Here is a 12150-nt window from a genome sequence, read left to right as displayed (position 1 = left end):
GGGAAAAGAGCCTTAAGCGTCAATCATGGCCTGGTGTACGAACTGTTTGCGGCACTTTTTCCTTTTACACGTTGGGCAAGAGGGCAAGAAGACAAGGAACTGAGCTCGAATCCACAAAATGTGAATCATCGGTCAAATGCATTTCCATCTTTATCTTCCAAATAAAGGCAAGCAATTTGAAAGTGTTTTCTTAATTTTAATTCATACGAAATAACGACCAAAAGTATGGTAATTTTCTTATTGAGAAAACCCACCGGATACATAAGATCTCATCGTGCACAAGTAAATAGAAAAGTACAAATAAACACAAGCCACGAGGTTACGTGGTTCGACCAAGATGCTTACGACGGGCAAGAATATGATCTTCACTATGAAAAAAGAATATACATGGATTACAATGGATTTAACATGAAACCCACATACCTGCAACCCTTCCCTTGCTGTTCAACCAAGATATTATTGGAGAACCCAGAGAAAAATCTCAAGAGAAAACCCCAGAAGAAAACCTCTTCTCTACCTTTCTCTCTCTTTTTTGGTTTGTCGCCTCCCACAAGAGAAAAAACCTTCTCTTTTATACTTAGGTTTTATTAAAACCTAAAGAAGTTTCTCTTTTGTCTGCCACCATACCTAGTCATACCTAGTTAGAAACAAGGCAATTTTTCCAAACAATATTCACCTTGACTTGTTTACTAGCCACCTGAAGAGTATTCGTTGATGTCGTCAACGGTCCGTTGTTGTTGCAAACCACTATAATCATTATGAAATACCAGCTACACACTAGTGAATCACCCTAGTTCTGACTCCTCCTGATTTGATGAACACGATCAATGCACTTGTGCAGTTGTCAAACCGTTGACTCAACCAGTCAACCCTGGAGAGGGATCTTGATCTAACCTCCCCATCGTAGGTAGCGTCACCTCCCCACCATCGTCTGTAACATCGAAGCCTATCTCTACACCAACTGCAAAATAGACCATGTGCAAGCACTTGCCATTTCATTTCAAACCATCAATCGAGATCTTTTGAACACTAGTCATTGTGTCTCAGACCAGTTGATATAAACCCCACTTCTCTACTCTCATCATAACCATACAGTTACGCGTGATTTTCATGGCTTCACCACTAGATGAGTACTTGCAGCCATTAGACTCCAGTCGGCCAATCACCTTAGTTACTTCCATATCTTTGGGACATAAGCCACGCCATCCAAAGTATGAACTACTTCGTTGAACATCTTGATCTTCATCGTCCCAATTCTCGTGACGTCACAAGTGAACCCGTCACCCAAGGATACTATACCTTCTCTTATATCCTAGAACGCATGAAAATATTCTCCCTTATAGTATACATGAACAGAGCACTCTAAATATAGAATTCACTCATCATGATGAGAAGTGTGACTACCCGTGGAGATTGTGAGAACGTATCCAACCGTTTCACTCCGCTCATCCGTTATGGCCACCACCATATTTGTAGCATCAATGTCCGACTAGTTAGCCTATACAATTACCGCTTCAAACAGAATCATTTGGCTAAGCTTTTTTTTTTTACTAATAAAGCTTTTCCATCTTCTCTCATAACTTAGGTGCTGATTCTTCTTCTATAACGTTAAACATATCGTTACCTCTAGACATTATCAGCTAGACATAATTGAATCGTGCTAACCACCTTCGGCTCCATCTCTACCCACTCGACATCCACCATCTACTCCGGTTTTTCCTACTTTTCCTTCAATGCCTTAGCCAGACCCTGTTGAACTAGGATGCCCGTCACTCTCATTTGCCATTAGTTAAAATTTCTCTTTCCGTCAAACCTATCGATATTGAACTTGGTAGAACTCGATTTTACCGCAAGCTCAGATCATCCTCCACCTCGAAATGGAATTTCTCGGACAATCATTTTTCCATCAAACATCGCTCTAACCGAGATCTCACCACAACACCCACGATGGCTCCACCTAGACTCAACGAACTCTGCAACCATAGCTCTGATACCATTTATTGAGAAAATCTACTAGGCAAATACAATCTGATCGTGCACAAGTAAAGAGAAAAGTACAAATAAACACAAGCCACAAGATGAACACCGAGAATTTACGTGGTTCAGCCATGATGCCTACGTTTGCAGTCGAGAACACGATCTTAACTATGAGAAAAAGAACATACAAGGATTACAATGAATTTAACCTACAACCCTTTCCTTTCTTCTAAAAAAAGATCATGCCATGAGAATCCCTAGAAAAATCCCAAGTGAACACCTCAGAAGACAACCCGAGAAAAAAAATCCTCCCTCTCTATCTCTCTCTCTCACACACACTCCCACAAGTGGAAAAACTTGTCTTTTATATTTAGGTTTTCCTAAAACCTAAAGAACTCTATTTTGCCTCCCACCATATGTTTTAGGAAACAAAGCAACTTTCTCAACAATGCTTCATCACTGATTTTCTTTCTATTTTTGTTGTTTTTTAGAAATATCTTAAAGAAATCTAATTGTTCTTCTTTTTTCTTGTAAGTAAAGTTGGATTTTTTTTCTTGTATCTTAAAGAAATCTAATTGTTCTTCTTTTTTCTTGCAGGTGAAGTTGATATATTTTGTTGGGAAAACTACTAGAAACCCCGCTAGATAAAAACGTATCTACAAAAATCCCCCCAAAATTTTCTTAATTACCAATAGTGAATTAATAGCTTTTAAGTTTTTCTTTTATCAGTTTTACCCTTAGTTGTAGATCACTTAGAAATCCCTAAAATCTTTCACTTCATCAAGGAAACATTAAAGCTTCTAAGAATCTCTCAGTCAACATTACGGTATAAGTCGGTAGTCCATTATTTGTCAAAAAGTACTGTACGTGCCACACCATAGCAAGATCCAAACCGTCCATTTGAAGGGCACAACGTAGGGTGATCCAAACCTTCCGGCTTGATGGCACACTGTAGGATGATCCAAACTGTCCATTTGATGGGCCACAACGTAAATAGGTTGTGGCCCAAAAATCATTTCCACATGATGATCTCAACGCTCCGATTTATAGAAAATTGTATATTATAGATCAGAGGGTTGGGATTATCCTATGGAAATGATTTTTGGGATACAATCTATTTACGTTGTGGCCCATCAAGTGGAGACGGTTTGGATCATCTATGGTGTGGCCTGTAATGTACTTTTACATTGTGGCCCATCAAATGGACGGTTTGGATCATCCTATGGCGTAGCCATGCATTACTTTTTGAAAAAAATGGACTATACGAGCTTACACCATATAAAATCTCATTAGAGAGAAGTTGCCTTTATTTGACAGAGAGAGATTTTCAAAGGATTTAATATTGCCTTTTTGATGGAGAGATTTTAGGGATTTCAAAGGATAATATACTGAGGGGTAAAATGGGTAAAAGAAAAAAAGAAGAAAAGCTATTTCACTATTTCAGGCGTGAAACTGTGCCAATGGTAATTATGAAAATTTCAGGGGGAATATTGTAGATATGTTTCGATCCAGGGGATTTTAGTAGTTTTCCCTGATCGAAGAGACGACCCACATGGTCTTGGTCCTATGTTGAAAGGACATCCGGGTTTAACATTTAATCCATCTATGGGCTAGGATCATCCATAAGATGGTTGCTATAGAAAATAGGCCATACTTGTGAGTCGGTCAGATTAATGGATCCAATTCCATCCTTATGGTGGTGGGCCGGAAGCTATATGCCTATATGTTAGGAGATGGAAAAAACACTTATCGATTTAGTGTTAGGCTAAATCCTTCACCAAACCAAAAGGGATTTTAATACAGCCAGCCAGCCAGGTCCACCATAATCGATAAGGGTTTGTACGGCCACCCATCATATCCAGAAGCGGGTAATTTCTCCATGTACAATAGGTAGGTATTAACTTACATAATGGGGAGTGATCCCCGCTCCCTGGTGGATATTCCAACCCCCCCCCCCCCCCCCCCTCAACAGTTTTCGTTAGCTTTTATGAAGGGGTGGAGAAGCTACCGTTACCTCTGAAAGCATAAAAGTTAACGATTTCTGTTAAGGGGGCCATGGGGGAATCTCACGCCCCTGCATAATTTGATAAGAGAGAGAGAGAGAGAGGGCATGTTAGATAGATGTGTTTTTTTGTTGGCAGAGAGAGAGAGAGAGAAGTGTTTTTTTTGTTCACTAAAATAGCCCCAACAAGTTGACACGTGATAGTCAGTGGGTTCCCTCAAGAATATTAATGCAACTGGAAAAGAGCATTTTACCCCCGTTTTAGGTAACAGCAAAGGCGAAAGCGACTATTATGACCAATTATTCACTGCGATCTATTAAACGTAGTGAAAGAACGGAATGCCAGCAAGGCATTTAGCTGCCAATGAGCAAGGTTTAAAATTTCGGTTTCGGTACTCGTTTCGGACCTTGAAATTTTAAAATTTCAACGGAAATCTGGTACAAAAATCGAAACCAATATTTTATTCAATATTAAATTTCGGCCGAAATTACCGAAATTTAGGTGAAATATTAAATTAATTTTTAAAAAAACAGATTTTTTAGGTCAAATTTTGGAAAAACCGAAATTTCGACGGCCGAAATAAATGACCGTTTGGGTTTTTGGTGGTTTCGGTGTCAGTCTCCACCGAAATCCGAAATTTCGGATTTCAGTCGAAATTTAAAACCATGCCAATGAGTACCCTAGTAGCTTCAAGCGGAAATATAACCGTTTGTTACTAGCAATCCTCATTAAATTATCTCTTCTCTTTATTTGAAATTTCTTTGATTCATATTGGCCGTTGGTTGCTTTAAAGTTTTAACTCACAAAATTATATTTTATAACTCTCAGAGAGAATAAAATGTATTAGAAAGAGAAGAGTCGAAATATCAAAACGAGAGATTCATTTCTGAAGAAAAGAAGAAGAATGTAAAATAAAGAAAAGAGTAGCAGTATCAAAACTGAAAGATCTCCTCCATTTCTGAAGAAAAGAACAAGGTCACGACCTCTCCGGGGGAGGCTGCATACGAGGGAGGAAAAATTTCTCCATTTCACATGTACTTGCTCCTTGTACTAAAACATCACGGAAACTTCCTTCTGGCTATATTATTATTATTATTATTTTGTTTTTTTAACTCAACTTATAATAATAAAGCTGATACCCCACGATAACCACTTAGGCTTATCTGACTGCTAATTAAAGAATTGTGAAATTGAGAGTCGATTGGAATTTATCAAAACAATCATTTGTGAAAAAACATCCACATCCTCTCTTTGGTAAAATATTTTCTAATTAACTCCGGTTGCAACTCGGGTCGAACCCTACCATTCTCTATAAATTCTCTCCCCAGTTGTCCGGTCCCCAGTTGAGTCAAGTCGAGATTTGGTCAAGTTTTTCAACTTGGAAAATCACCTTTTGGGCTTTGCCTATTCCGAGATTGGGCCCGTGACTTCTGAACTCCCATGGTATTTTAGGCTCGAGCAGATGTGGGTCGTGTAAGACATTGCACAAGTTGCAACCTTAGATAATAATACAATCCTCAGAAAGTATCAACCATGTAATCAGAAAATATTTAATAAAGTCAGGAATGGTATTACCAGAAAAGGAGAGTGTGGGTATTATTTCCTGAGACAGGCCATCAGCTGATTTGAGAGTAGAGTGGGTACAGTACCACAATAAAGGGAGTCCTGGTTAACATGGAAGCACATCAATCACCGTCCTTATATATTCTCTATATATATAGGCTAAACCATCCGATTGAATGTTAGTGATTTCCCATCAACAAGGGGTCAGGACCACGTGGTAGCCTCGTGATGCCCCTAAGATCAACGGTTTTGATTTCACATACATGTCTCCATGTGGGACCTGAAAATTGGCTTTTAGCACTGGTGGTGAAAGTGACTTCATGCCCAGTTGTTCAACGAAAACAATCATATACACCTCACAACATATTAATCCCGTGGACGGAAACGAGACCCTCATGGTCCCACCACGTGGAACGTGTCTCAGACTTTCTCAGGGAATTGTAAAAGTGAGATTTATTTTAGAAGCAAAAACCTTGTAATTTATGAAGAAAACAAAGCCCTATACGGTCATTTTAGATGATTCTACAATCTTCCGTATCTAAATCTCGGTGCGATCCAGGCCTCTGCTTTTCTGGTGCAGAACTCTTTCACCGTTCCTCCCATTTTGACCTTACTTTCTACATATAAATCTCCTCCTCATTCTCTCTATCCTTAAACCTCGCCTTCCGTGCTCATTTTCGGATCTTAAACCCCGTTCCAGTGAATTTTCGTGAAAATATGGGTTCCTTGGCTGGTAAATTCAACAACTTTCTTTACCCTTTTTTTCATTTCATTACTTTTATTTTCTAACGTTCTCTCATTCTCTCTTTCTGAAGGCCAACAGCGACAACATTTACTTGTTGATATCCAAGACGATCATTTAGAACGGAATTTGATGCCGAATCCGAAATTTCGGATACGAAACCTAACGAAACTTTCAGATGCCGGAGTTCCAATTCTCTCAGGAGTCTGTGTAGATATACCTAAAGGTGCGATTGTTGGGATTATCGGACCGAGCGGGAGTGGGAAATCGACGCTTCTCAGGGCTATGAACCGGCTTTGGGAACCGGAGCCCGGTTCGGTTTTTCTCGATGACTCGGACATATGTGATCTCGAAGTGCTGAGCCTCCGGCGCAAAGTAGGGATGCTCTTTCAACTCCCCGTTATTTTCGAAGGTACGTGTGCCCTTATTATCTAACGTGCGCCGTTACATTGCATGATAGTTTCGATTCGGTGGTACACCGTACTACTTTTGTGTCGGTTCCCATTTGACGGAAAGTGTGGGGCCCCACACGATCGTGGCCGTGTTCATTATTTTGCCACGATCGGGGGCCGGAGTGACCATTTGAATTGGTTGCACCAGGGCACTACGGTCTTTTCCTCTTCTTTATAATCGCACCACATCTTTAGAGTGGGACCCACTTGCTTTTTAGGCTTTAATCAAAAATCCAAATTGATTCGTATTGAATGATAACCTTTGAATGGACGTAGAATCATTTTATTATACGATGTCTGGATGGGCCATGTATCCGACAATCTTGACCGTCCGATTAGAATTATATAAAACCGATAAAGAAATAATATTTCCACCCACTTTCTTCTTCGCTTTCCTCATTTCCATCCCTTTTCGTCGGTCTTTGTCATGAACTAAACAAATATGGGTGGAAATGGTGGAAAAGGGGGGGGGGGGGGGGAGGGGGGGTGGGTGGAAATATCATTTCCGGTACCCATGCTTTTGGTCAAAGTCATTGGGATTTTGGATTGTGATACAAACCAAAGACGTGTGCTGTATTGTACGCAACTAGCTTGAGGTTAATACGATTAGAATATTCCTGTTCCGAATGTTTAACAATGTTTTACCTTACTTTTGGGGAAATCATTTCCTTGTTTATATATATATATATATATTATTATATTACCATTCCATGTACTTATTAACCACCTTTCCGATTGGTTTGTTGAGAGCATCTTGGAAAATGAAACGGCCTTTTAGAAAATTACAAAGGAATGGAGTGCCATTATTGAGACAGAGTGCCCATATCATTTCTTTTCTTTTGTTAGCTGCCTCCCCCATTAGGGGGAGAGGACCGTACAAAGACAACAGCAGGGATATGTTGATGGTTTTGGTTTCTAACCAAGCCAATTTATATAAAAAAATGCCAGACCGGAGGACCCGCCCGGTTTGGAGCTAGTCGTGGTAAATGGTGACTTTAGTTTAGGACCTTTATGTATGGTCAATTGTTACTATGAGACCAGGTTTTCCGTGAGACTAGTCTTAACGCTCCCGGGAATCCCAATCTTTTGGCACACAGGCTTCTGCATGAATCTACGTTAGCAGGAAGCCTCAAAGCTGGGGTCCCCAACTTCCCATTTAAGCTATTGCAGCCTCCTTTGATCTTAATATGGATGGCTGTGGCTCAAAATTGCACCTATCATTTGATCTTAACTTTCAAAATTGAATCTTTTATAGCTAATCAGCATTGGGGTCCAATAAGATGAATGGTCCGTATAACCATAAATGGGTTAGAATTGATCAGATCTGACCGTTGGATCATCAAGGCACTGGATTCGTTAACTATGTTAGATTTGGGGATTTGCTAGGTACCATCAGAAGGCATTTCGCGGACCTGCTGTTGCATGAGAGATCTGCCACGCGGGCTCAGATTTTGTCTCATTCATTGAATTCATCTTGGTGGCCGGCTGCCCTCCCGTGCAACTGCTAGCTGGTCCGCGAAATGCCTTCTGTGATGGTCCCTACCAAATCCCTTAGATTAAATTGGATTTATTTCTACACTAACTACCTAATTTGACATGGTTACCTAATCTACTACTTCGAAGATCCAACAGTTCAATGCATGAAGCCATATTTCAGGCTGAGATGTTTCGCTCACATCACCTCAAACCTATTTTAACGATGTATTCATTTCTGACTTGCTTCCATTCAATAAGACTGCATTTGCAACCACTTCTTTGGTTATGTTATAGCAGCCAGGGCAATGCTCTGTTCATATCCTCTGACTGCAAACAAATAAAGTATTGCACCCGTGATGTTGCTTTTATCATTTTCTATCAGATTAATCAGACCAACTCAATATACTAATTGTCCCTCAGGGGTTGAGCCTCTAGCTCAACTGGTAAGGCTCTGTTCTTCAACCTTGAGGTCGGAGTTTCGATTCCAGTTTACCTACGAAAATAAATAATACTAATCGTCATATTGTAGAGTTGTGTGAGGGACCACGGTCAGATTTGTCTACTTACATTGTTCACCAAAAAAATTTCCCTTTCCCCTCATTTCCTCTCCTTTTGTTTGTCTTTTCGTGGACATAATTCGTTCTCTGAAAAGACAAACAAAAGCAGGGTGTAGTTGTAGTCTTTTTTTTTTTTTTAAGAAGACAAATAAAGGGAGTTTCTAATTGCTGGAAAACAGTTTGGAAATAATATATTTTTTTCTCCATATTGTAACCCCCAAATTCATGTGATATGTTTCATCAGGCACCGTTGAATACAATGTGCGCTATGGGCCTCAACTACAAGGCAAGAAGATATCAGATGAGGAAGTGTTGAAGCTACTAAACTTGGCCGACCTTGATCCCTCTATCGCCTCTAAAAAGGGAGACGAGCTATCCGTTGGGCAAGCCCAAAGGGTTTCTTTGGCAAGGACCCTTGCTAATGAACCGGAGGTGCGTTTTACATACAACATATATAATTATGAGGAACGCTAAACTCAAAGGCACCCATGCAAAAATCAGCTGAAAGGGCACCCCCATTAGCTGCACGTCACCAAAGTGCATTTAATGCTCCCTAACTTGCAGCCATTATAAATGCACTTTGTGGTGACATGCAGCCATGGTGTTAGAATATGTGGTCTCACCATTCTCAATTCAACTCAACTAAGCCTTTGTCCCAAACTAGTTTGGGTTGGCTGGTCTCACCATTTATTGTTGAAATTAACCGTTGGATCTTATGCATGGTAGATCCAACGAAATTCCTAGCTTCTCCCCTGCACATCACTGCTTTTTGTAATTGCGATCCAAGAAATTGAGATTAATAGAAATCTTCTATTTTATCAAATGGGGGTGCCCTTTCAAGCTTTCTGTAATTGTGATCCAGGAAATTGAGATTAATAGAAATCTTCTATCTTATCAAATGGGGGCGCCCTTTCAGCTGATTTTTGAAAGGGCGCCCTTTTGTTTAGCATATCTCTATAATTATTTGGCACAATGTCCTCTAAATCCTTAGTGACGGAGGCACTAACACATTTTTTTTCTTATCTTATTCTACAATTAAAAAGGTTTTACTGTTGGATGAGCCAACAAGCGCTCTCGATCCGATCTCAACTCAAAACATAGAGGATGCAATCGTGAAGCTAAAGAAGAGTCGAGGGTTAACAACTGTAATGGTCTCTCACAGTGTTAAGCAGATCCAAAGGATTGCCGATTTGGTATGCCTTCTTGTTAATGGTGAGATCGTGGAGGTGTTGAATCCACACCAACTCTCAGAAGCTAAGCATCCCATGGCACTAAGGTTCCTTGAGCTTAGCTCTTGATTTCAATTTTCTTTGCTCGGTTAAAGGGAAGAGTATTTATGGAAAGCTAAAAAAAAAGATGGTGTCTGAGCCTTGTAATTAATTTATATTATACAACTAGTGTGAACAAGTGTTTTTGAGTTGTAGTAGCCGATATTTATAATGGTCTTGAAAATGTGATGTGGGCAATTGGAGGGAGTCCTGTTTTCGTGATTTTCTATCCCTATAGATTTCTTATTTTGGCAGATAAGTTGTGTTTAGCCGGATTCACAAGCAAATAAATGAATCAGAGGTTAGCATTTTTTTTAGATGCAGATTGGGCTCCGGAAATGAATGGTTTGAATAGGAGTACCTGGTTCGTGTGCATATAAGGTCTGTAAGCTCCAATGATTGGTGCTTGCCCACCTTAATTAAATCTTATACGGGGAAGTGATATATTTGCCCTTTTTTAACATGGGACGAATATATCGTTTCCCCATAGAAATGATTGGTGCTCTTAATTAAAAGAGAATTTGTATCCAATAAACAAATTATTAAATTAAAAAAATCAAAATAATCCCAAAATTAAAAAGGAAAAGCCCACTTCAATCATTTGGTTTTCTTCAAATCCCATTGTGATGAAAATATCAAGGTTCCGTTACGGGATTTGCTAGCTTACATCGCAAAAGGCATTTCGCGGCTGATCTGCTTGCCGTGACAGCAGCCACACGGGCACACTTTTCAACACATCTTGTCTTCATTCACGAGGTGGCTGCTGTCACATGCAACAGACCATCTGTGAAATGGCATTTGCGATGGACGCTAGCAAATCCCATAACGGAAACTAGATATTTTCATCAGTAGAGCCCAAAAGGGGTCCTTTAAGCATCCCTTTAATATTTCTTGTTTCTTCTGTCTTTTGGCCAAAGTTGGTGTCTAAGAAGATAAGAAGAGTACGTCCTATTAGGATTAAAGCCCAAACCCCGCTGTTTAGTGTAGCTGCTGATCGTCAATAAAAAAAAAATAATTTTGGGGTAAGCTGGGGGCTTGGCAGGGACCCCTATCCGTGTATTTGATAAAGAGAAAGATGATACAGTAATAGGCAGAAAAACCATCCCTAACTCAGAACATGTCAGAGAGGGAGAACGAAGGCTACACACATATGAGCAATGAACACAGCCTAAGAGATTTAAATGTTCAATACTTAGTGAGTTACATGATGATCTCTTCCTTTCTTGATCGTCACTGATTTGTCATAAGATCCCAGCTAATCAGTGACTGGTCCACAGCCGAGACAAAAGGTCTCTGATTAGATTACTCTCTATTGAAATCCGTTTATTAACAGTCTAATTACAGTTCCTAGTGGGACCATGGCCAACTATAGATGCTAGTTTTACTTTGCAACATAGTTTTAAAACCCCCCACATCATCGTGAACTCCTTCAAGTCGACTCCCTTTTACGATGGTCGTGTTATGCATTTTACCATACAAAGTCAATAAAACTCGTTTGACTCTCTAGAATTATGACCGTGTCAACCGAGTGGTCCCCCGCATCAACCGAGTACTCGACGGCATCGTGCCGATCGACTAGGATATTCTTCGGCCACGTTACGAGTTTGCATTTTAAAACACGGGTTTCCAGGCATTGGAGAAATGTGGTCCATCCTATACCATTTCAATGAAGGCTTCCCAAAGCTCCCATTTACAAGAACTAACAAGCAAACAAACTGAATTCCAATCCTCATCCCGTTTCCTGTTTCTCCCTCTATGTTCTAATAATTGTTCCTCTTTATTTCTTTTCTTTTTTTTTCGCCTCTTTTCTTTATGTTAAGCCCAACATTTTTCGGGAAAAAAGAGGAAGAGCTCAATATCCACAAAAGATTCAAGAAATTCGACAAAAGAGATAAAAAAATATGCGGATCATGTAGAAAACAACAAGAAGAGGAACACTTCCCAATAAGGCCTGGATTGGATGGCAGGAATCTTCTGTAAAAGTTGGGAAAGGAAAAACATTTGTAAAATTTCTTACTTTTTCACACATGAAAAAAGATAACTTGACCTAATTGTATTCAATTGTTACTTAGAGGGAGCTTCAATTTATGATAATATCAAGAAAATCCACAG

General features: G+C 39.8%; 1 protein-coding gene across 1 annotated transcript; it reads left to right on the top strand.

The window, feature by feature from the left end:
• The first annotated feature begins 6106 nt into the window (after positions 1 to 6106).
• Positions 6107 to 10355, top strand: LOC143879733 (ABC transporter I family member 17-like). Its single transcript, XM_077382268.1, has 4 exons — positions 6107 to 6276; positions 6359 to 6697; positions 9015 to 9202; positions 9814 to 10355. The coding sequence occupies exons 1-4, from the start codon at positions 6261 to 6263 to the stop codon at positions 10066 to 10068; spliced, it is 798 nt and encodes a 265-aa protein (XP_077238383.1). The 5' UTR covers positions 6107 to 6260; the 3' UTR covers positions 10069 to 10355.
• Positions 10356 to 12150: the final 1795 nt, after the last annotated feature.

The sequence above is a fragment of the Tasmannia lanceolata genome, unplaced genomic scaffold, assembly GCF_043159265.1.
Source record: "Tasmannia lanceolata isolate RefF3 unplaced genomic scaffold, GAP_Taslan_0.1 ptg000006l, whole genome shotgun sequence".
Lineage (NCBI taxonomy): Eukaryota > Viridiplantae > Streptophyta > Magnoliopsida > Canellales > Winteraceae > Tasmannia > Tasmannia lanceolata.
The sequence above is the reverse complement of the archived record's forward strand: the minus strand, read 5'-3'. Positions and strand labels throughout refer to the sequence as shown.

What these genes read in the sequence shown, in the direction of transcription:
- LOC143879733 (XM_077382268.1), top strand. An exon ending in ACTCCCCGTTATTTTCGAAG is followed by an intron (nt 6,698 to 9,014) that starts GTACGTGTGCCC and finishes ATGTTTCATCAG; the next exon opens with GCACCGTTGAATACAATGTG. An exon ending in CCCTTGCTAATGAACCGGAG is followed by an intron (nt 9,203 to 9,813) that starts GTGCGTTTTACA and finishes ACAATTAAAAAG; the next exon opens with GTTTTACTGTTGGATGAGCC.